We start from the raw sequence: 20,174 nt of genomic DNA, 5'->3' as shown, positions 1-20,174 counted from the left end.
CGGGAGGGACTTGTATGACCTCGCTGACATAACGTACGTGGACGACGAAAGGGCGGGGTCGTGTGACGCCGACCCTGGCGCGCAGAGGTGCTGCTGCAAAAAAAAAATTCCGGATCCAGTCTGAAGCCTGGGGATAATTCTAAGTTAAGGAATCTGCAGCTAGACAATGTCTCTACCAGATACATAGTTTCCGAAGGTAAGTAACTCCTACTTTAGCTCCTGTAGGTTTCGTCTGTAAAACCTCCAGCACAACCCTGGGTAGCTGTGGCATGGGCAGCAAGGATTACACAGAGGAACATGTGTAAATAAACGGCACCAAAGCAATTGAAGTTGATACAACGCTCCAATGCGACACCAATTTATAAAAAATACACTGGTATTTTTATAAGAACTTAGACACTGCAATGGAAAAGATCTACTGGATTGTTCCTGATATACTGATTGAAGTAATTATAAATGAAGCAATTTCACTCAAAGAAAACTTGGATAAGTGTCAATGTGGTCGGTTAGAAGTACTTGGGCTACCGAACATGGCAGGGAACTAGTCAGGGGGACCAGCAAGGTTCTCCAGAACAGTTACCCTTCCAGAAGAAGCAGTTCTTCACCAGTTCAAGTCACTTTCTGCATTGCAATGTATTCCTATGGAGTGGTCCTGATTCAAGGGATGAAGAATGCTGAAGATGCTTCAAGGATGATGTGGATGTGACCCGGTTGACGGATTCTTACCGCACAGATTCTTCGGTCCATGAAGATGGAGGGGGTGCTGGTTGCAGAGTCGACGTCCCACAAAGTCCTCTCCGATTTCGTCAAAGTCCAGTCGCCACTGGACTAGCTATTGCCCATTGTTGTGGTCACAGTCCAATCCTTCCTACAGTCTTCGTCTGTTCAGCCTCTTTGCTGCTCCATTGGTATAGCAGGGCAGTCCATCAGTCCTACTTCCAAGTCGGTAAAGATCTGAGGTCTGGGTGCCACTGGTGCTCCTTTATGCTCAAAGTGTCCTCCTGGCAGAATGCAGTTGGTAGCCAAGGGGCTACCAGGTTTCCTCCTACCTGGTGTCTACGTCCTGTGGAGTGTGGCATCTGGCTATCCCAGGTTGCACCATTCTGCCCACTCCTAAAATGCCAGGACCCCTCTGTGTTCAGAACTCCCTAGCCCCCCCCCCCCCCCCCTCCCCGTGCCAGCCTGTCTGCCTAAACAATGTGACAGCCCTCCTCTGTAATGTGATATCTGCCCTTCGCAGGTGGCTTCCCATTTGAAGCTTGCCGTTTGGAGCTAATACCAAAGTTGCTTTCCACAGGCAGGAGTTAACACCTCCCTAGCCTACAATCCCTCATTGTTCTCCTTCCTGAGAGTACCTTGGAGTGCCCATTTTGGTCGCACCGTTCAGGAGTTGACACAGCTGAGGAATCTGTGTAATTCTGTACTTGCCAAATTGAGCCACCAAGTCTTTCCACAGTAAAAACGTTTTCTTGCTTGTTTTATTGTCAGGAAATCCAAATTAGATATCATGCTTGTGTCCTATGTCGCACCCTGCCTTAGCACTCAGTAGGCCCGCCAGAGGGGTGACTTACACAGATGTACAGGGGAAAAGGGGGTAGGGGAAATTTGCCATTGCTTTCAATGGTAAAGTCAGGCTAGCAGTGCAGGACTGCTCTGCGAGTCTACAGTGGCAGACTGGTGGACTCGTTTTACTTGGGGCACGTCAGGGTGGATCAACCAGTGCTGCTAGCCCTGGGATACCTCTTGGATACCCCTTGAACTCGCATGCCCTGTGTACCAGGGTACCATATACTAGGGACTTACATGTAAGTTGGCCATTTCTAATTGGATACAGCCAATTCAACATGGTCTTTAAAGTGCGGGCACTCGTACTGAGGTTTGGTTAGAAGGCCTCGGTGCACTCTGAGTCGAACAACCAGCAGCACCAGTTTAAAAACTTGGTTGTGGCATGCAAAAAGAGGCTTTTCCTTACACACTCTCTTCAACCACATGCATAGTTGCCCTCTACATCTCTTGACAATCTAAACTATGGGAGTAGCGCTTCCTAGAGTCAACTTTGAAAAAGTAACTTGATCATTGAATTGCACAATGTGAAACCAGAAAACCAATGATCGCTCCTCGTTTCCCCACTTGACAAAATGGTGTGATGCTAGGCAATGTTTTATTTCATGTGCCTCCTTTTTCTCCATTGTCACATGTAAGAGCACTTAGAAATGCATGAGATCAGGTTATGCACTGAAAAAAAACCTCTTGCGTTTGTTTAATAAATGATATTGTCTATGTAAAATAACAACCCAAGCGACCTAGAGGAGATTAACTTGCCTCTTAGTTCACTATTGGCATTGTTGTCCGAGTGAAGGAAGCATGACTATTTGAACTTTCATTTTTGAAAACTATCACTTAAAAAAAAAAAAATCTGATGTACTATGCTGAAATACTTCTGCTTGTGAATGAAATACACGTTTTGTATCTTGCAGAGACTTTTTCCTGTTTTTACACATTTGTTGCAAGAAGCCTTATAAAGTGAATGTGTTCCTAAAGTTAAGTGGTGCAGCATACCTCATTTGCTGCTTTCCTTCTACTTCAGTTGGCTTGTGAATAAATGCTTGCCCATTTATTTAGCATCTTTCTGCATATTGATGCTCTCTTAAGTAAACAGCAGCCCAGTGCTGCTGCTGTGCACTAGGGGGCTGCATGTGATGGTCTGAAGGGCAGCAAGCAGCCCTTAGCCATACGTTGAGTATCGCTGATCTAAACAGTCTTCAAGGACATTGCATTGGCCAGGAGCGACATTGGCCAGGAGGGTTAGCGAGCTTCAGGCGCTTTATCTGCACCCTCCATACATCAATTTATTTCCAGACAAACTGGTTCTCCGCACCCGTGCCTCTTTCTTACCAACAGTGGTGACACCTTTCTTCATAGGTAAAAGTATTACAGTGCTAGCCTCCTTCACTCCATCTCACCCTCCCATGGAGGAAGAGACTCATCGCCTGGACCCAAAATGAGCTTTGTCATTGTGCACTGCTTGCAGCAAAGAACGCAGAGTGGACAATCAACTCTTTGGGTTTCCCGGAGCATAGGAAAGCTGTGCAGAAACCGACCATCTCCAGATAAATTGTGTTCTGCAATATAATCTGCTACATACTGGCCAAGGAGCAACCCCCTGAGGGCTTTGGGGGTTCATTCCACCAGAGCCATGGCTGTGGCAACTGCGTTAGCAGTTTGACAGTTGTCCAGGACGGGGACTCCACAAGCTATGTGAGCATCTCTGCACAGGTTTACGAAACATTGAGGCCTTGACAGTCCAGTCCATCACAAAGGTCACTTTGCCTGGTTGGTCCTCCTGGACTTATTGGTTTGACTCTAGTCGCATACCTACCTCCGGGGAGGTTTTGCTCTGGGTATCTGTGAGAAGTTGGCCTGGTATATGATGTTCACTAGTTAAAGTGACCACCTTGTACCATGCCAAGCAACCCTTATGGTGTGGTTGTAAGTCAACCTTTTCGGACTAGCTGCCCTAGTGGTAGCGTAGGCTAAGCAGTCTTTGAGGCTAAACTCGTTAAAGCGTGTTAAGCAAGCTGTTTTACCATATGTAACCCCCTTTTATACCAATGAAAGGACACCACACAGATATATATTCAAAATATATATGTATTTATTACTCAAAGTATCCCCTAGACTCTTTATGAGCACAGGAGCACAAATCGTTAAACAAGAAAGTATCACAATATACAGAAGTTGCACTTTATATGGATAGGCCCTGGTGGCCGATCAAACCATATACTAAAATAGTGGTATAAGTACCACGAAGAGGAAAGGGAAAAGGCCTAGGGCCTCTAGAATCGCTGGGCCTACAAGGAGCTAACTTCAGCTAGTGACCAGGAGGTCCACGGGTCGCGTGTGCAGTGAGGAAAGTTACACGCGGGCTCCCATAGGTTTTCAATGGGTGCGTAAAAGTTCAAAAGTTACTGCTAGAAGGGTCTTCTGGATGGACTACGAACTCAAGACTTAAAACACAGACACTAGAGATGTTTCTCTACACTTGTGCACCGGAGTGCCAGCTTTACCTCACCCACAGGAAGCGGGTGCATAGGTCTCGAAGTGCGTCGGGTTTCGTCTATCTGTTCAATGGAGCCTGATGACAAAGATGCTGCAGGCGGCCGGTCCAGAAGAGATGCGGTGGATCCAAGAGTGGATCGGAGTTGTAGAAGACCTGAAAGCAGAGGGGACAGTGTTCACAGTCACTAGCCAGTGACCGGCGTGGCACCAGGTAGGTACCAGGCGATGTCGGGTGCAAACAGGTGATGAGGTGTAGCTTGTCTCCGCAGCCACGTGGTCCCTGAAGGTCGACGACGTCCAGGAGTCTGTTTCACGAGCTGTCCCACGCAGGCTCTCGCTGTCGGCGGTGTCGGCGACTCAAAGGAAGCAAACAAGCCTTGGCAAAGGCAGGAGTCGTGGAAAGTGAAGAAAGCTGATTGTTCTGACCAGCAAGGTCAGAGGGGCTGCTCCTTTGGAGGGCAGCAGGGGCTAGTCTGGAGCACCCAGACCAGCGTCATAGTTTTCAAGGTTCGTCGCCAAAATGGCCACTAGCCAACGGGCCAGGGACCGGACAGGCGCGTCGAGATGCAAAGTGCAGAGGGGCCCCACGCAGATCGTGGAGATGCTGGAGGGCTCACCTTTGGTGCAGATGCTGCTCGGGTGTTGGGCTTCTCAGGACCCAAAGCACAACTTGGAGGGAGCCTCTGTTGTCGCGCTTGCAGCTTGTCGTGGGTCTTTCAAGATGGCTGGCTCCACGTGTCTCGGTGCCTCCACGGGTTCCTTCTTTTCAGGGACTGTGGATCGGGCGGTGAGAGGTCTGGAGGTCCAGGTCTTGTCGGGCTCTGGGCTCGGGCTCCGGCGGGAGGCGGCGGCAAAGCAGACGTCGAGTAGCTGGTTGGTGCTTGCGTTAGCAAGATGGTCACTCCCTGACCATAGGGGAGATTTCCTTCTTTCCTCTGTGCAGCAGAGCGTCGAAGTTCCCGTCTTCTTCTTTGTAGTAAGTTGATTCCAGGATGTCTGAAGTCTTAGGACACAGCTCCTACCTTTAAGCGGATTCTAGGGGCCGGACTACCTGCTAGGTCCCTCCCTAAGGGTGGGACCAGGAAGGGGGGTGGTTACACCCCCCATCCTTTGTCCAGCTCGCCCCAGGTCCGGGGCTGGTGTGCCCCAGGACCGGTTTGAACTGGCATATGCACCGAGGCTCCTTGTGAGCCTCAGGCATGTCTGATTTCATTCAAGCCCTACCTGACCAATACACAAAATCCTGTCTGGGGTGGTGCTCGCACCTCCCCTGGCAGGAAACCCTTTGTCCACATCTCCCAAGCTGGAAGGACTCCCAGCAGCAGGAGGGCAGACTTGTGTCTGTGGTGGCAGCATCCATTTTGTGGAGCTGAGGCTATGTCTGATTTTACCCGGGTTTCAGGTACTGTACATGTCGTGTCCCTCTAGGAGGGTGGAATGCTAACCCCGTCGCCAGAATTGGCGAGGGGTTAGTATTCCAATTCGTATGACACCTTACTCGACATGTTTTGATAAAGCCAAACCAGAGATAGCATTTAACCGCGAGGTTCATAATGCACTTAAGAGTATATGGTATGGCGATATCTGGAAACAGTAGAAGGAAGTTGTTCCGACCACTGCAGACAGGCTCAGCTCATGCCAGAGCACCATCTCACATGGAACCAAGCACTCTGCCTTCAGGATTGTTAAGGCCTGCCATAGGAGTGACTTATAGGTTAACATGTGTCCCATTTAAGGTTAGGTATAGGTATACTACACCTAAGTAAGAGGTGGTTACACCAACTTACCCCAGCCGAGTGATCAGCCAGTTGTGTCAAATTTGTTAGGCCAGGCCAGGGGTGGCACAATACATGCATCAGCCCCTGGTAGGCCTTAGATACACCAATGCCCTGGGTACCTAGTGTACACTGGTACAGGGGCTGACAGGGTGATCTAGTTCCAATGGGTTATGCACCTAGGGTACATGGAGTCCATTTTAGAGAGAGAGCAGACAGGCTGAGACCCTGAATGGCAGGATCTCAGGCCTACTAAGTCGAAAAACCAGCTAGACACTAGGCAAAAAGTTGGGGGTAACCATAGTCAGATATCCACCTTCCTACAGTATCTATTCTAAGGTAAGAAATCTGCAGATAGATTCTATCATATGAACAAGTTACTTACCTTCGATAACTCCTTATCTGGTAGAGATCTAGCCACAGATTGCTTACTGATCCTTCCTGCTTTTTCAACAGGTTTTTTTATGTCTAGAAAGGTCCCTGGAGGTCCTTAGTGTCTGCACACTGTCCATCAGCCTTCTGACATGGTTCTGTGCTTGTGGTGCGGACATGGAACATAAACTAATGTCTGTGAACTGGGATGGCACCTACATAAACACTGAGCATGTCACTTCTGGCGCGGCCGACGCTAACCCAATCAGCGCCATATAACGTCACGCAGAAGTACTGCTCAAGATTTTCCGGATGCAGTCTGACACCTGGGGAATATTATAAGGTAAGGAATCTGTGGCTAATAGTCTCTACCAAATAAGACATTAACAAAGGTAAGTAACATTCTTTTCAGCCAAAACACACCCTTTTTCTTTACTAACTACTGTAGGGTAAACCTGTTTATTCTGTTTTCTCTAAGTTGGATTCTTCTGTGCACTTGGATTCTATGGCCATTCCAATATTTGACCCTATGAGGCTTTTTTTTTTTTTTTGCTAGATGGTCATGTGCTTCTGATCCAACCATAGTATGCCAAATAAGTGAAAGATTCACTTTCAGGCAAGTCCTTCTCCAACTGGTTAAAAAAAAAGGGCATCCATTGAAAGGTACAGGCCGGTCAGCTCCACACTCTGGAGAGAGCAGAAGTCATCACATTTCGGTAAAACAATATTCTTCATCATTAGACATCTCCTAGCTAGATAGGTTTTAAAAATATTCCCCAAACCAGTGCTTCTGCCAACCACCTGTATAGAGCAATTTCTGATGGATACCTCGAACCACAGGCTCAGTCCTGCCTCTGGAAGGTAGACACAGACATTCATATGGGCTACCTGGCGAGCTGACCTCAGTATTTTTCCCGTGCTCTTAGATACAGACCCGCAACTCTATTCCTGAATTTCTTGCTGTTTTGCTGACTTCCAATTTCTTCCTAGGCAAAACTGTGTGGTACGTGGCTCCCCGAAAGAGGACAGGGTTTTAAATTGTGCTGTGCCTGCAGGAAGCAGATGTTGGTCGCGAATCCACACATTTACTTCTTGGTGCTGAGAATCCAACCGTGACTCAGTCCTGCGGAAAAATGATCCTTGATGTTTCTAAAGAATATTAGGGAGTGCAAAACTGTGTATGGTTGAGTGCAAAAAGCGGATAGGATAAGTTCCCCCTCCTGTTCTTGTCCAGGTTGCCGTTCACAAGTAAGTCCTCTTCCCAGCCTTCCTGCTTCTGAGAACTCACGTAGTTTGAGTCCCAAAGGCACAATTCCACCCCACACGCTGAAGCTTTTACTTATTTTACATTGATTCGAAGGAAGACTTTTATTGCATGCCATAGGCATTTATATGCTCCTTAACACCTCCTATGCAAACATCTCCTATAGGAATCCTTCAACTTGACTGCTCACCGTATTTATATTTTGTGCAGGAACTGGCTGTCTGCTGACACGAAGGATGAGAGAAACACGTGGATAGAACTCCTGAACCAGGCGTTGGTGGACCTCAGGACATGGCATACCACATCAGATAAAGTAACATTGTCTCCCCAAAGCTCACAGACCGAAGCTGGCCCGTCTTTGATGCTTCAGTGTGGACCAAATGACTCTGGCATATCTGTGGCCACCAACTGGGAACAGGCTGATGCCACCGCATCTATTCGAGAAACTGAGTGTTAAAAACTCTTGCTGTCAGTTTCCTTTTGTCGTTTTCTGAAAAAGTATGGAGCATATATATAGCCACATATTAAGCAGTACAGGAAATGCATTCCATTAAACCTTCAAAGATGCAGGTGTGCTATCGCCTCGCCGCATCGGAGGCTTCCATGGTTATGTCAGCATATGCTTCACGTGTTTTGGGGGTGAGACGCTACTATAGTATCTCGCAGTAACTCTAAGAAGAGACCTGTCCTTCCAGGTTGCGGGACCCTCAACCTGATCCCCTGTCCATGTTTGGAAGGAAGACTTCTGGATGCATGTGCAGTCACAAGTATATTTTTCCACTGTAGAAATTCAATAAATCGATCAATGTGATGCCTTTAGTACCAGAAATTCAAACTCACCGACATTGGTACTCTATTTAACAGGTGGTCGAATTGGAACAAGGTTATGTGTTCCTAATTTCCTTTTTCTCTTGACTATGGTGCTTGGAGGATGCCACAAGTTTTTGATCTTCCTGAGGCACTGGTTACGGTTCTTGACCAACCTTAAGCTCACATTTGCATGGTATAGATGTTTATTTTCTGTTGCTCTCTTCAGGGGCAGAGATCTTTGAAGAAGGCAGGTGTCCAATATTTTGGGGTTTGGACTAGGTGGTATTGTCTATCTCTCCTGAAATTCCTCATCCTGTCAGTCTATTATATTTGTTGGCCATCTCCTAGGCACTAGTGTTATTTTGGTGTGCGTCCCAGCCAGGTGGTAACAGGATAGCGGGGTTGCTTTGTCCTGAGATGTTTTTTTCCTTCGTTCTCTTACTTCTGTGATTCTGTTGTGTTTTTTCCATGTATTCTCAATGTTAATCAGTCTATGCACGCATTGCCTCGTATTACTAATTGGCAAAATCGAATGATGTAAAATATTTGTAATATTGGAATTTATTCAACTGGAACAGATTAAATAAAAAGTTTAATACGAATTGTTTTTCTTTTAAGCAGTTTCAATTTTGGCACTCTTTGAAACGATTAATTTAAATGGGGGAGTTGCAGGCCTTCGGTGAATACTACTAATACTCTTGTATCACGAATACTGCTGGTGCTGTTTACTTGATGTTATTACTAGTAGGAATAGCAGCGATATTTCTAGTGGTGCTGGTGAAACTTATACTAGCTGCACACCTACATACACCTCTAACAGTACTGTTTTGTAGTAGGATAACCCAGATGTCAGCATTTTCTTCCCACTTACTGATGGTGCTTTAATGCAAGATTTAAAGTTCAACTCTTCACAGCACTTGTTTGCATCAAGATTTCCCTAAAATGTTACTGTTCTTCTACAGTTGCATTAAACGGCAATGAACAGCAGCCTTTAACAAATGTCTCGTCCGAAAGTGACACTGAAGGAAAGTGATTATAAAGTTAATTTCTTACAATTGGGTTGTAGGCTCAATCTTTTTCGTACTGTGCTTTAAGGGATACATTTAACAATAATGCACTCAAAAAGCTAAATTAACTCGCAGAGACAATCACTGTTAAAGACCATTCAACACATTTGTAATGTTTTTTTTATATTGCTTTAAGCCGTGGGACTAAATTAGCTGAAACAAAACCTGAAAACACTGATAGCCTGCTGGTGACGCATGGCCTAAAAATGTTAGATTTATGAACCATATCAATGGGTGTTTGCTTCTCGGTTGTCACATCGGTACAAAACACCTTTAGTATATTGAGACAGAGGGACATTCTCTGGCAATGTACAACATAAGACTATGCTGATGCACAGTAACGGAATCTAAAACTCTTTTCCAAAGAGATGGCAAAGGCTTCATAACTTGACAGCCTGTTGGGCTAACAAACACAACTCCTTATGCTTATTTATTTATTTATTTTTTTGGGCTGCCAAAGAATGCGGTTAAACTCCATGTACATTAACCATCATGACCATCTACAAAACTGACCTTCCTCCTTCGATCAACAGTTGCAGTAGGCAAACATGCTGTAAGGAAAAGAATGCACTCGCTCTGCAGATCCGAAATTTGTAAGACAGAATACCACTTTAAACATCAATGCATAAGAAGGTCTCAGAAATTTAGTCTCAAGTCTGCACGTTCTGAGGATATTTGTAACTGCAGATTCTTCACATTTTGAAAATTGTTTAGCTAAGTGTACTAGAGAAGGTGTCTTAACTGAAGATCACTAGCTTCAAGCCATATTGTGACTGCAGGAAGTAGATGTTTACAGAGCCACTTGAAGTTTGCCTTTGGTATCTGTATCCAGGCATGACTCTAAATCCTGTTTAAAATAAAAATGCTCCGTGATGTACTCTAAGGTCGTTGGGAAGCAGGAGGTGAAGCTGAACACAAGAAATTAGGCAATTGGCACTTGAAACGAGATCCACTTCAAGTCACTGGCCCTCTACAATTCCAGCTCCCAGACCCACTGAAAGTCCCAGTCCTCTGTTAAGTCAAAGGTGAAGTCAAGACGAGTCTGGCCACACATGCAAGTCCAGGTGGAACTTGTCCCAGCCTCATCCTGCTTCAGTGAGGTTGTGCAGGCTGCATTGGAAGGATCTGTCTCCGTTCCCATTGTCCGACTCTGATACTGTTCTGAGTTTAATCCCAGGGCTCAGGAGTTTCCTGGGATGCCATTTAGTCCACAGCAGATAAAAGCCTAATGGAAGACTATTCTGTATTTCATTTTTTTATTTTTATGGATATTGCTGGATCCCTCTTGAGTGCATTTGTAGCCTCGGGGTCACAGCCGGACGTCTGCCAGCCGGACCAGCCCTGGTGATGGCTGATGCATTGGACCACTGCCTGACCCCATACTGTCACTGACATATGTCTCCAGCCCTGCACAGAGGCATCACTAGTTCTAACATCTCATTCATCAGCCTGGACTCCAGTGGTGCTTACTCCAGATCAGATGCATGTATCGGAAAGAGACACGTTAGTGATACATTCCTTACCTTAGAATATCCCCAGGCGTCAGACTGGATCCCAAAAGTTTTGATAGCAGTACCCCTGCGCGACAGTAGGTGGCGTGCGGCTCCGTGTCTGTCGCTAGCATAAGCGCCGAGATGACTTCACGGAGACTACTTAGACGCCACCCATGCGCGCTGACATCAGTACTTTCTTTTTCCGCGCCAGCAGGCGCAGATCCGGTTAGGGTACGTACCTTAGTCACTTTTTGACTACCCTTTTGAGACTTTTTGTCTCCTTGGTTCACGTAGGGATGGCTGGATTCAAGTCTTGTGGGGCCTGCCGTCGCAATATGTCGGTGGCGGACCCCCACAATGTTTGCCTCTACTGCCTGGAGACCGACTACGACTCCCAGTCCTGCCAGGACTGTCGGACCATGGCCCCGAAGGCCTTGAGGGAGCGGCGCCGGAAGCTGCTGGAGGTCCGGGACTTGTCCCAGCGCCGTTAAAGGTCCATGGACCATTCCCGGGAACGCTCGCGGGGCCGCAGTCGTTCGTCCTCGGGCTCCAAGTCTTCACCCTCTGATTCGGGTAAGAGACGACACAAAAAGAAGTCTAAGAAGTGAGTTCGCTCTCAGACGTTCCCCCGTCTGTCCTCGGATGCGGATGAGGGAAACGGGGGATATGCCCCTGCGACTCCTTTGGAGCCTGAGAGTCTCGCGGCCTACCCGCCTTACCCAGGTCAGTCGGCGACTCCCGAACAGGTGCAAGAATTTCTTGCTACCATGGACCACCTCTTTATGCCTCGGGCTCCCACTGGTGCGTCTTTGGGCTCTGCGGTCCCGTATCCGGATCCTGTTGGGCCGCCGGTGGATACAGCTTCGGCGCCACAGAATCCTGCGCTATTGGCTCCAGCCCCGGCGCCACTAGGTCCAGCGCTGCCGGCTCCGGCCCCAGCGCCCCCCTCTGCTCCGCCCACGGTGCCGCAGGGGGTGCCCTTTGTCCCACCCTTGCCCAGGTTCCAGGACCATTTTGTTGTGACCTGGGATCCGCACTGGGATGCGGCGCCGGTTTGGCTCTGGCCGACGCCGTTCCCGGCGCAGTTTCTGACGCCGTTGTTCCTTCTCCAGTCCCAGCTCTGCCGCCACGGTCTGTTCCCCATGCGACAGAGGTGGAGGACGACTGGGAGGGGTCCCCCATCAGTGTGACTCCGAGCAGGACTGGTTGGAGGACGCCGGCGACCTCGATGTCTCCTCTGACCCGGGGTTTGCATCTCACCTGCCTGCCATGGAGGAGGGCGCGTCCTACATGATGGTGCTCCGTCGGACAGCTGAGGTTCCCCTTAAAGGTTGCCCTTAAAACTAATCTCCTCACTGAGGTACACCAGACGGCATCCACTTCGTCTGAGCCCCTGCTCCCATTTAACAACGCCCTCACTGACGTCTTGTTGGGCACTTGGTCGCAGCCAGCCACCGGTGCCCCTGTGGATAAGAATGTCGCCAGGTGTCAGCGCCTGGTGACCCCGCTTTTCTGACCACTCATCCTACGCCTGAGAGCCTGGTTATCCAAGCCTCGACATCAGAGCACCTTTCCCACGGCTCTGCCGTATAAGGACTCTTAAGAAGCTGGAACAGTTCGGTAAGCGGTTGTTCTCTTCGACCAGCTTGGGGCTGCGGTCAGTGAACACCGCCTGCTTATTGGGCCGCTATTCCCATGCGGTGTGGAATACAGTTGCACAGGTGTTGCCTCATTGTCCTGAGGAGACCCATGCTGTGCTGTCCCAAGCTGTTGCTGAGGGTAAGGATGCAGCTAAGTTCGCCATTCGGTGTGGTTTGGACACTGCGGACTCACTAGGTAGGGCGATTTCTTTGACTGTGGCACTTCGTCGCCACGCCTGGTTGCGATCTACCGGGTTCTTGCCAGATGTCCAAACGCTCACTCATGGACATGCCCTTTGATGGCACTCGCCTGTTTGGCGATAAGGCCGACAGTGCACTGCAGCGTTTTAAGGACTCGTGGGCCACGGCCAAGTCCTTGGGTCTTTCCGCAAAAAGCCCGGCCACTCCTGGTTTTTGTTACTTTCGTGGCCACGGCAGAGGCACCCGGGCACGTTCCTTCAGCAAGCCTGTGCAGACCCAGCCTCAGTGCGAACGCGGCTTCCGCAGGGGCGGGTCTGGGAATCAGCGCGGGGGTCAGTTCACCTCCGCTTGCTGCTTCTGCCTCCAAATCTTCCTAATCCGAGCTTTGTGGAGCACCCCACGCCGGTGGGTGGCAGGATGCGCCACCACCTTCCCCACTGGCACGATATCACATCAGACAAGTGGGTGTTGCAGATCATCGGGAAGGGAGTAACCCTTCCCTTTCAGTCCTCCCCTCCAGCCATGCTACCTTGGTGCCACCGCATGTCGGGGGAACACTTGGTACTTCTCCAGCAGGAAGTCACGGACTCTTGGCCAAGGGGGCCATCGAGTGCGTTCCTGGGCCGGAAGTAGGGAGTGGTTGTTGTTCCCACTACTTTCTGGTCACCAAGAAGGACAAAGGGGGCTTGCACCCCATCTTGGACCTCCGGAACGTCAATCGCTTCCTCCGGAAGGAGAAGTTCAAAATGCTTACTCTCGCTCAGGTCTTGGCTGCCCTCGACCCTGGAGACTGGATGGTAGCGTTGGACTTGCAGGACGCATATTTTCACATGCCCGTCCTGCCGTCCCAATGGCGTTACCTGCGGTTGACGGTAGGCCCGGAGCATTTTCAGCTTGCTGTGCTCCCCTTCGGCCTTACCAGTGCCCCTCGGGTGTTCATGAAAGTGATGGTGGTGGTCGCAGCTCATCTGTGCAGGTCAGGGGTGTCCGTTTCCCCTTACCTCGACGACTGGTTGTTGAAGGCAGGCTCGCCCCAGGCAGCTGTCTATCACCTTCAGACTATGGCCGACCTCCTGCATTTGCTGGTGTTCTCCATCAATGTGCCGAAGTCTCACCTGAGTCCCTCTCAGAAGCTCCCCTTTATCGTAGCGGTCTGGATTCGACACGGTTTCGGGTTTATCCTCCTGAGCAGCAAGTCCGGGATATTCAGGCTATGATTCCGATCTTTCAGCCTCTATCCTGGGTTTGTCAGGATAACCCTCCGGCTCCTGGCCCTGATGGCCTCCTGCATCCTGCTTGTGCAACATGCCAGATGGCATATGCGGGCTCTGCAGTGGGACCTGAAGTTCCAGTGGGCAAAAGATCAGGGCAACCTGTCCGATCATGTCCATATCTCGGAGGGCACTGCACGACAATTGCAGTGGTGGCTCACGAATCGCGATTGGGTCACTGGCAGGTCCCTCTTCCTTCCCCAACCGGAGCACACAGTGGTGACGGATACGTCCCTCCTGGGATGGGGTGGCCACTTTGGAGAGGCGGAGATCAGAGGCCTCTGGTCTCCGGCGGATTCCCGGCTCCATATCAACCTTTTGGAGCTTTGGGCGATCCGACTTGCACTGAAGGCATTCCTTCCCTCTGTCTGGGGAAGTGTGGTGCAGGTGTTCACGGACAAGACCACTGCCATGTGGTATTGAAACAAGCATGGCGGGGTGGGGTCGTGGACCCTATGTCAGGAGGCTCTGCGCCTCTGGACGTGCCTGGAACATCAAGGCATTACCTTGGTGGTTCAACACCTGGCATGTTCTGAGCGCCAGGGTGGACGAACTCAGCTGCCGGTGCTTGATGGATCACAAATGGCGTCTGGCCTCGGACGTGGTGCAAGGTCTCTTTCTGCAGTGGGGAGAGCCTTGGTTCGATTTATTCGCCACCGAAGAAAACACGCAATGTCATCAGTTCTGCGCGTTGGAATTTCCAAGGCAGCACTCGCTCGGCGATGCCTTTTGTCGCCAGTGGAGCTGCGGTCTATTGTACGCCTTTCCGCCTATACCACTTCTGCCCCGAGTGCTGAAGAATATTCAACGCGTCCGGGCCCAAGTCATCCTTGTGGCTCCGGATTGGGCACGAAGATACTGGTATTCCAGGCTACTCAGCATGACGATCGATCACCCGATCCGTCAGCCTCTTCGGGAGGATCTTCTGTCGCAGCAGCAGGGGATGGTCCTCCTCCCGAACCTGTCCAGCCTCCACCTCCATGCGTGGAGATTGAGCGGCGACAGTTGACAGCTTTCGATCTTCCTCCCGAAGTCTGTGATGTAATTCTGGCAGCCAGGCGTCCCTCCACTAAAACGGTATACGCCTGCAGGTGGAACAAGTTTGTGGCTTGGTGCACAGCGAAGGCTATGGTTCACCTTTCTGCCCCTCTTTCTGAAGTTCTTCTGTTCCTTCTTTCTTTGGCCCAGCAGGGCTCTGCTCTGGGCACTATCAAGGGTTATCTTTCGGCCATCTACGCCTTTTTGAGGCTTCCAGATCAGCCTTCTCTCTTTAAGTCCCCGGTGGTTAACCGTTTCCTGAAAGTTTGATAGTTCTGTTCTCCGTGACTTTCTGGTGTAATCTATTCGCAGACCCACCACCGGGGTTGGTATTGCAGGGGTAGCTATTCTAAAGTAAGGAATCTATCACTAACGTGTCTCTTTCAGATGCATAAGTTACTACTTGTGTAACGATATATCTGTAAGAGACATTAGTTAGTGATAGATTCCTTACCGCCCCACCCATCCTCCCCGTTCTACGAACTGATTTCTAGGGTTAAGGTCACCCCCCTTTTTAGGGTCCTAGTTTCATGGCACCAGTGGTCAGTTTCTTGCATGGCTCTACGTTCCTGGCACGGAAAGTCATGTACAGAACAGACGTCCGCGTGCATGGATGTCGCCTAAGTAGTCTCCGTGACGTCATCTCGGCACTTACGCCAGCTACGGACGCGGAGCCGCACAACGCCACCTGTTGTCGCGCAGGGGTACTGCTAGCAAAACTTTCCAGATTCAGTCTGACGCCTGGGGATATTCTAAGGTAAGGGATGTATCACTAACTAATGTCTCTTACAGATGTATTGTTACACAAGAAGTAACTTGTGCTTCTGAGGAACAGATGTTGACACATAACGGGCTTATGTCTCATTATGAGCTCACCTAGACACCAAACGTTGGATAAACCCCAGCTTCTCCTTCAACCCCAGTGGTACCCTAGTTGCAAGACTTGTTCAAATTAGATGTGGAAGCTGTTCAGTCTACAAAACGTCCCACTTCAGGATGACGAGGCAGATGACTTACACTCACCTCATTACACTGATGCTGGTTTGTATCTAGGTCTTAAAAATGCCTATGGCATAGATACTTTCTCTGACAGTAAATCTCTCCACCCAGGCCCCACACAGAGGAGAGAGCCCGTATGGCAAAAGAGGTGTCCGAACCAGCTTACGTGTTAGACCATCATTTACATACTGGGACTGTGGCAGATCTTCTGTAGTAAATTGTGCATACTAAATTTCTACTTTTCTGCCCTTCAACTAGGCCTCAACAGAAAAGGTAATGGTGACCTGGCCTAAGCCATTTTAGGCTACCCCAGTTAGTAGTCTGGTGGTTGGGCACCATAGGCTTGCCCCTGCTGAGCTTTTATGACCCAGGACTCCAATTCAGAGACCCTGTTAGTTCTAGCTTCCACCAGAAAAGTAATTCCAAAGCATTCCCTGTCCCGACGCCACGCGCAAACCCCATGGACTAATTCAGCAAAATTATTTTCCTCAGTTTTACCACACACATACTCTTTTTGTGATGGGGCAAGCGAGATTTTGCTGGCCATCTCTGACAAATCCAGGAATGCTTTTGCTCTGACAATTCAAGACCGACAGGACACCACTAAGTGTTGGCCAGTTTGGACACACTGTAGGTCCGGACATGAGCACCAGTGTAGTGATCAGGCACCAGGATTTTCTAGGGAAGTGCAAGCATCTCTTATGGATATGTGTTTGGAGGACTTAAGCTCTTTGAAAAGGCTGATTCTGTATTGGAGCACTTCAAGGATTTCTCCGCCTGCATGAGCGAAGTTAGATGGATGAAAAACTGCCTCATACTCGACGCAGACAAGACTGAATAGTAATCTTTGCAAAAGACCACTCACTCTGGGACTACACCTGGTGGCCTACCCAATTCTGGCCCACACCCCTCCCAGCAAACCACCTCCAAATAGTTATAAACAGCCAGCTCACCAGAACAGGCCAAGTAAATGCAGCCTCAGTCTCCTGCTTCCACATACTCAGGATGTTCTAGAACGTCTTCAAATAGCTCCCACCAACACTTGAACTATCACCCAAGCCCTCATCACCAGCAAGCTTGACTATGGCAACACACACTATGCTGGTATCAACTCTCAGCTGACCAAATGACTCCAGACCATGCAAATCATTTCAGCCAGGCTCACTTTCAACCTCCCATCCTGCGTTCACATCAGCCGCACCTCGTATAGCTCCACTGGCTCCCAATCCACAAATGAGCCCTCTTCAAGCTTCTCATTCACACATACAAAGCCTTAACCAACTTTGTCCCCACTTCCTCAACAACTGCATAAACTTTCACAAACCTACCAGAGATTGCTCAGCCGGCCACCTACACGGGCAACTCTTCTCCCCCCCCCCCAACCTATGCAGCACGAGATCCAGCGACCATGCCTTCTCCTACCTTGCTCCTAAAGCCTGGAATGACCTAACCCTTCACATCAGAGCCTCCTCCTCAGTTCTTGAATTCCGCAAGAAACTGAAGACCTAACATTTTCACCTAGCCCTAACTATGAATCTGCCCATAAAGCTCCTACGTCCGCACCAGGGTAGCCTCCCGGGTCAGTTGTGGCTATACAAGTACATAACATAATATGGCCATGCTACGGCCCCCTCTTTAGGTTTGCGATTGCCAGCCAGTCAATTATGCCACCACTACCGAAAACTTAGACTATTCCTGGTCTTTCCTATTGTCAGGGGCAGCCTAAGTAATCCGCATGACCACTAGCACTGCCGTTTTTCAATTCCAGAGAATTTGGTGGTAGCAGAGGACAAGGCCACCATCATTGACTGCAGTTTTCTCCACTTGCCTCAACTGCTGCCAAGCCACTTTCATTCCCCCTCCCATGGTCATGCAGAACTGGTAGGAGGCAGAATTTGTGTTCCCTGCCCGTCTGGCGTACAATTACCGTCGACCAATGGGTGCTGCAAAAAGCACCTGTCTCAAATGAATACGATTTCTTAGCTGTTGTTCTGCTTGCCGTGCTTGTGTCTTCCCTTGTGCCTCCTTGCTTGCAAACGCTCAGCTGAGTTGGCAAATGACGTCTGTCAGTGTCCCCCTGACATCCAGTGGACTACTGGCCTCTGCATAGCAGAACCCTCCGAGACCTACCATCCAAGAGTGGTAACAGCGACTGTCCACTATGGTACGTGTGAGGGGCGGGTCCAGGTGTGCAGCAGGGTGTGGCTGGTCCTCTTGGCTCACATCACACAAAGGTCCTGTTTAACCACTCTAAATCTGCTGGCATTGAAGGCAGGAGAGGAGTCTCCAACAGGCCTGAGCATCTGTTGAAAGTGGTTTTCAATTGTGAATTAGCTTGCATCTTCCACATCATTTATCTTATTGCAGCAACAAGGATCCCTTACAACATCAAACTATTAACATTTAAGCATCAATTGCTCTAATCATATGAGACAAACAGCTGAGCAAGCACGGGTGATGGTGGCAGCTGCATTTGTCGGAGGAAGGAGATAAGTGGTCAAAGGTCCTTCGGGCTTCTAAATTTAATTATTTCCTGGTCCTGTTTTTATAGTATTTTCCATTTCATACCTTCACACTCCTGTCTGGGTAAGTTCTGCTGGCCCACTGTCTGTATAGACTTTTTTTCTTCAAGCATGCAGGATCCCCAGCCGATAAGTGACCCAAACTATATCCTACCACCCTATAGATAATGGTGGCAATGTCCCCCTGCCCCTGAAGGAATAATCCACATTTTTCTTGTGGACTCTCACACACCCTTAGTGTCATATTTCATGATCGGGTCACACCCTGGTCCCTAAAAACCAGCGTGGGCTCAAACCTATTCCAGGGAGCACTTTAGATAATGTTCTAATCCTGACTAGGAATATAAATATGAAAAATACCTACTAGTCATCCTGGTCTCCCTTTTTGTGGGTGCCACTGGTATGATTTAATATGAGTAAATTACTTGGGTGTATTAAGGGTAGGGTTAGTACCCTTATATTAGGTCGACATGTTTCAACCGTTCCTCTCGGCCCATACAGGGTACCAAGCTTTCATCAGGACAGATTGTAAATCCCCGTTCCCTATTATGTCTGTCACTGTAGGGGGAGGAGCCTAGCGCGCATCCAAGATGGTCGCGTGAGCACAGGGCTCCCCGGACCCTTGCTGCTCCTCGGAATTTATCCTGAGAATATCCTGATGTGGTTTGTGGAATCTGGCAGATGAAGACCGGCTGAGCACGTATCTCTTTTCAGAACTCGAATCGGACCTGGGAATCCTGAGTTGTCGTTCGAACTTTTGGGACCCACCCGACGGAGGTGCCCGGGGCGAAGGTGAACCGTGGAGCCGTGTCGTAATTGAACAACAGCGGCTGCAGTGCGGTGCCAGTGGCCGCTCTACCACTTTCGGTTTCACTTTCGGACTTCAGGGGGCTGGCCTGCGAATGCAATTGATGTGGCGGGGTGTTTCCCTGGCCTCTGCGCGAGGCCTTGTCTCCACCTGCCACTAGAGTGCCCGTCGCCTTGGGTCCCCCCGCACCGCTATATTGTGGTTTATGGTGAGGCGCTGGTCTGCGGTGCCGGTCCCCCTACGACTCTTGATCGGCGATCCCCTTCGGTGTCCGTGACCACATGGGGGGGCAAGGGGGGCCCCGAGGGGCGTAAGACTAAGGCCTCCCTCCGCGGGGGACCGGTCCAGGCCAACAACATGGACCGTTACACTCAGGGCAGAGGGTCCCCTGGAGCGACCGGCCCCCCCCCCCGGATGCCGTCGGTGGTGGCACGACCGTCTCTCCGGAGCTCTCCCTGCAGGACATCATGGGCGCCATTGAGGGCATCAGGGAAACCATCGCCACGCAATACGAGGCCCTGGCCCGTAAAATCGACACGGTGGCGATCGATGTCACCTTAATTCGGGCAGATCTCTCCAAAACAAATGAGAGGGTACAGGCTCTCGATGTGCGGACCTCCACCCTTGGTACGGATGTGTCGGACCTGCAGGCCGCGCTTGGTGACATTAAGGCGGTCAACGACCAGATGGCCCGGCGGCTGGAGGACTTCGAGGGACGGGCCCGACGCAACAACATCCGTGTCATAGGCGTACCGGAGTCCTCCGACAGCCGCCCGGTTGACCTCCTGGTTGAGGAACTCATCCTCCAACAGTTGGCCCCTGCTGGCCTAAGTAAGTTCTTTGCCGTGGAGCGGG

At 49.8% G+C, this 20,174-nt stretch overlaps 1 protein-coding gene across 3 annotated transcripts in view; it reads left to right on the top strand.

Annotated features, from left to right (window-relative positions):
* Positions 1–8,882, top strand: part of LOC146775920 (anillin-like) — a 284,167-nt gene extending 275,285 nt beyond the window's left edge. For all 3 annotated transcript variants that reach the window (XM_085639582.1, XM_085639581.1, XM_085639580.1), the window contains one exon: positions 7,681–8,882. In XM_085639582.1, the coding sequence (XP_085495708.1) occupies positions 7,681–7,927 (247 nt within the window). In that variant the 3' untranslated portion in view covers positions 7,928–8,882. The remainder of the gene's footprint in view (positions 1–7,680) is intronic.
* Positions 8,883–20,174: the final 11,292 nt, after the last annotated feature.

The sequence above is a fragment of the Triturus cristatus genome, chromosome 12 (assembly GCF_964204655.1).
Source record: "Triturus cristatus chromosome 12, aTriCri1.1, whole genome shotgun sequence".
In the NCBI taxonomy this organism is placed as follows: Eukaryota; Metazoa; Chordata; class Amphibia; order Caudata; family Salamandridae; genus Triturus; species Triturus cristatus.
The sequence above is the reverse complement of the archived record's forward strand: the minus strand, read 5'-3'. Positions and strand labels throughout refer to the sequence as shown.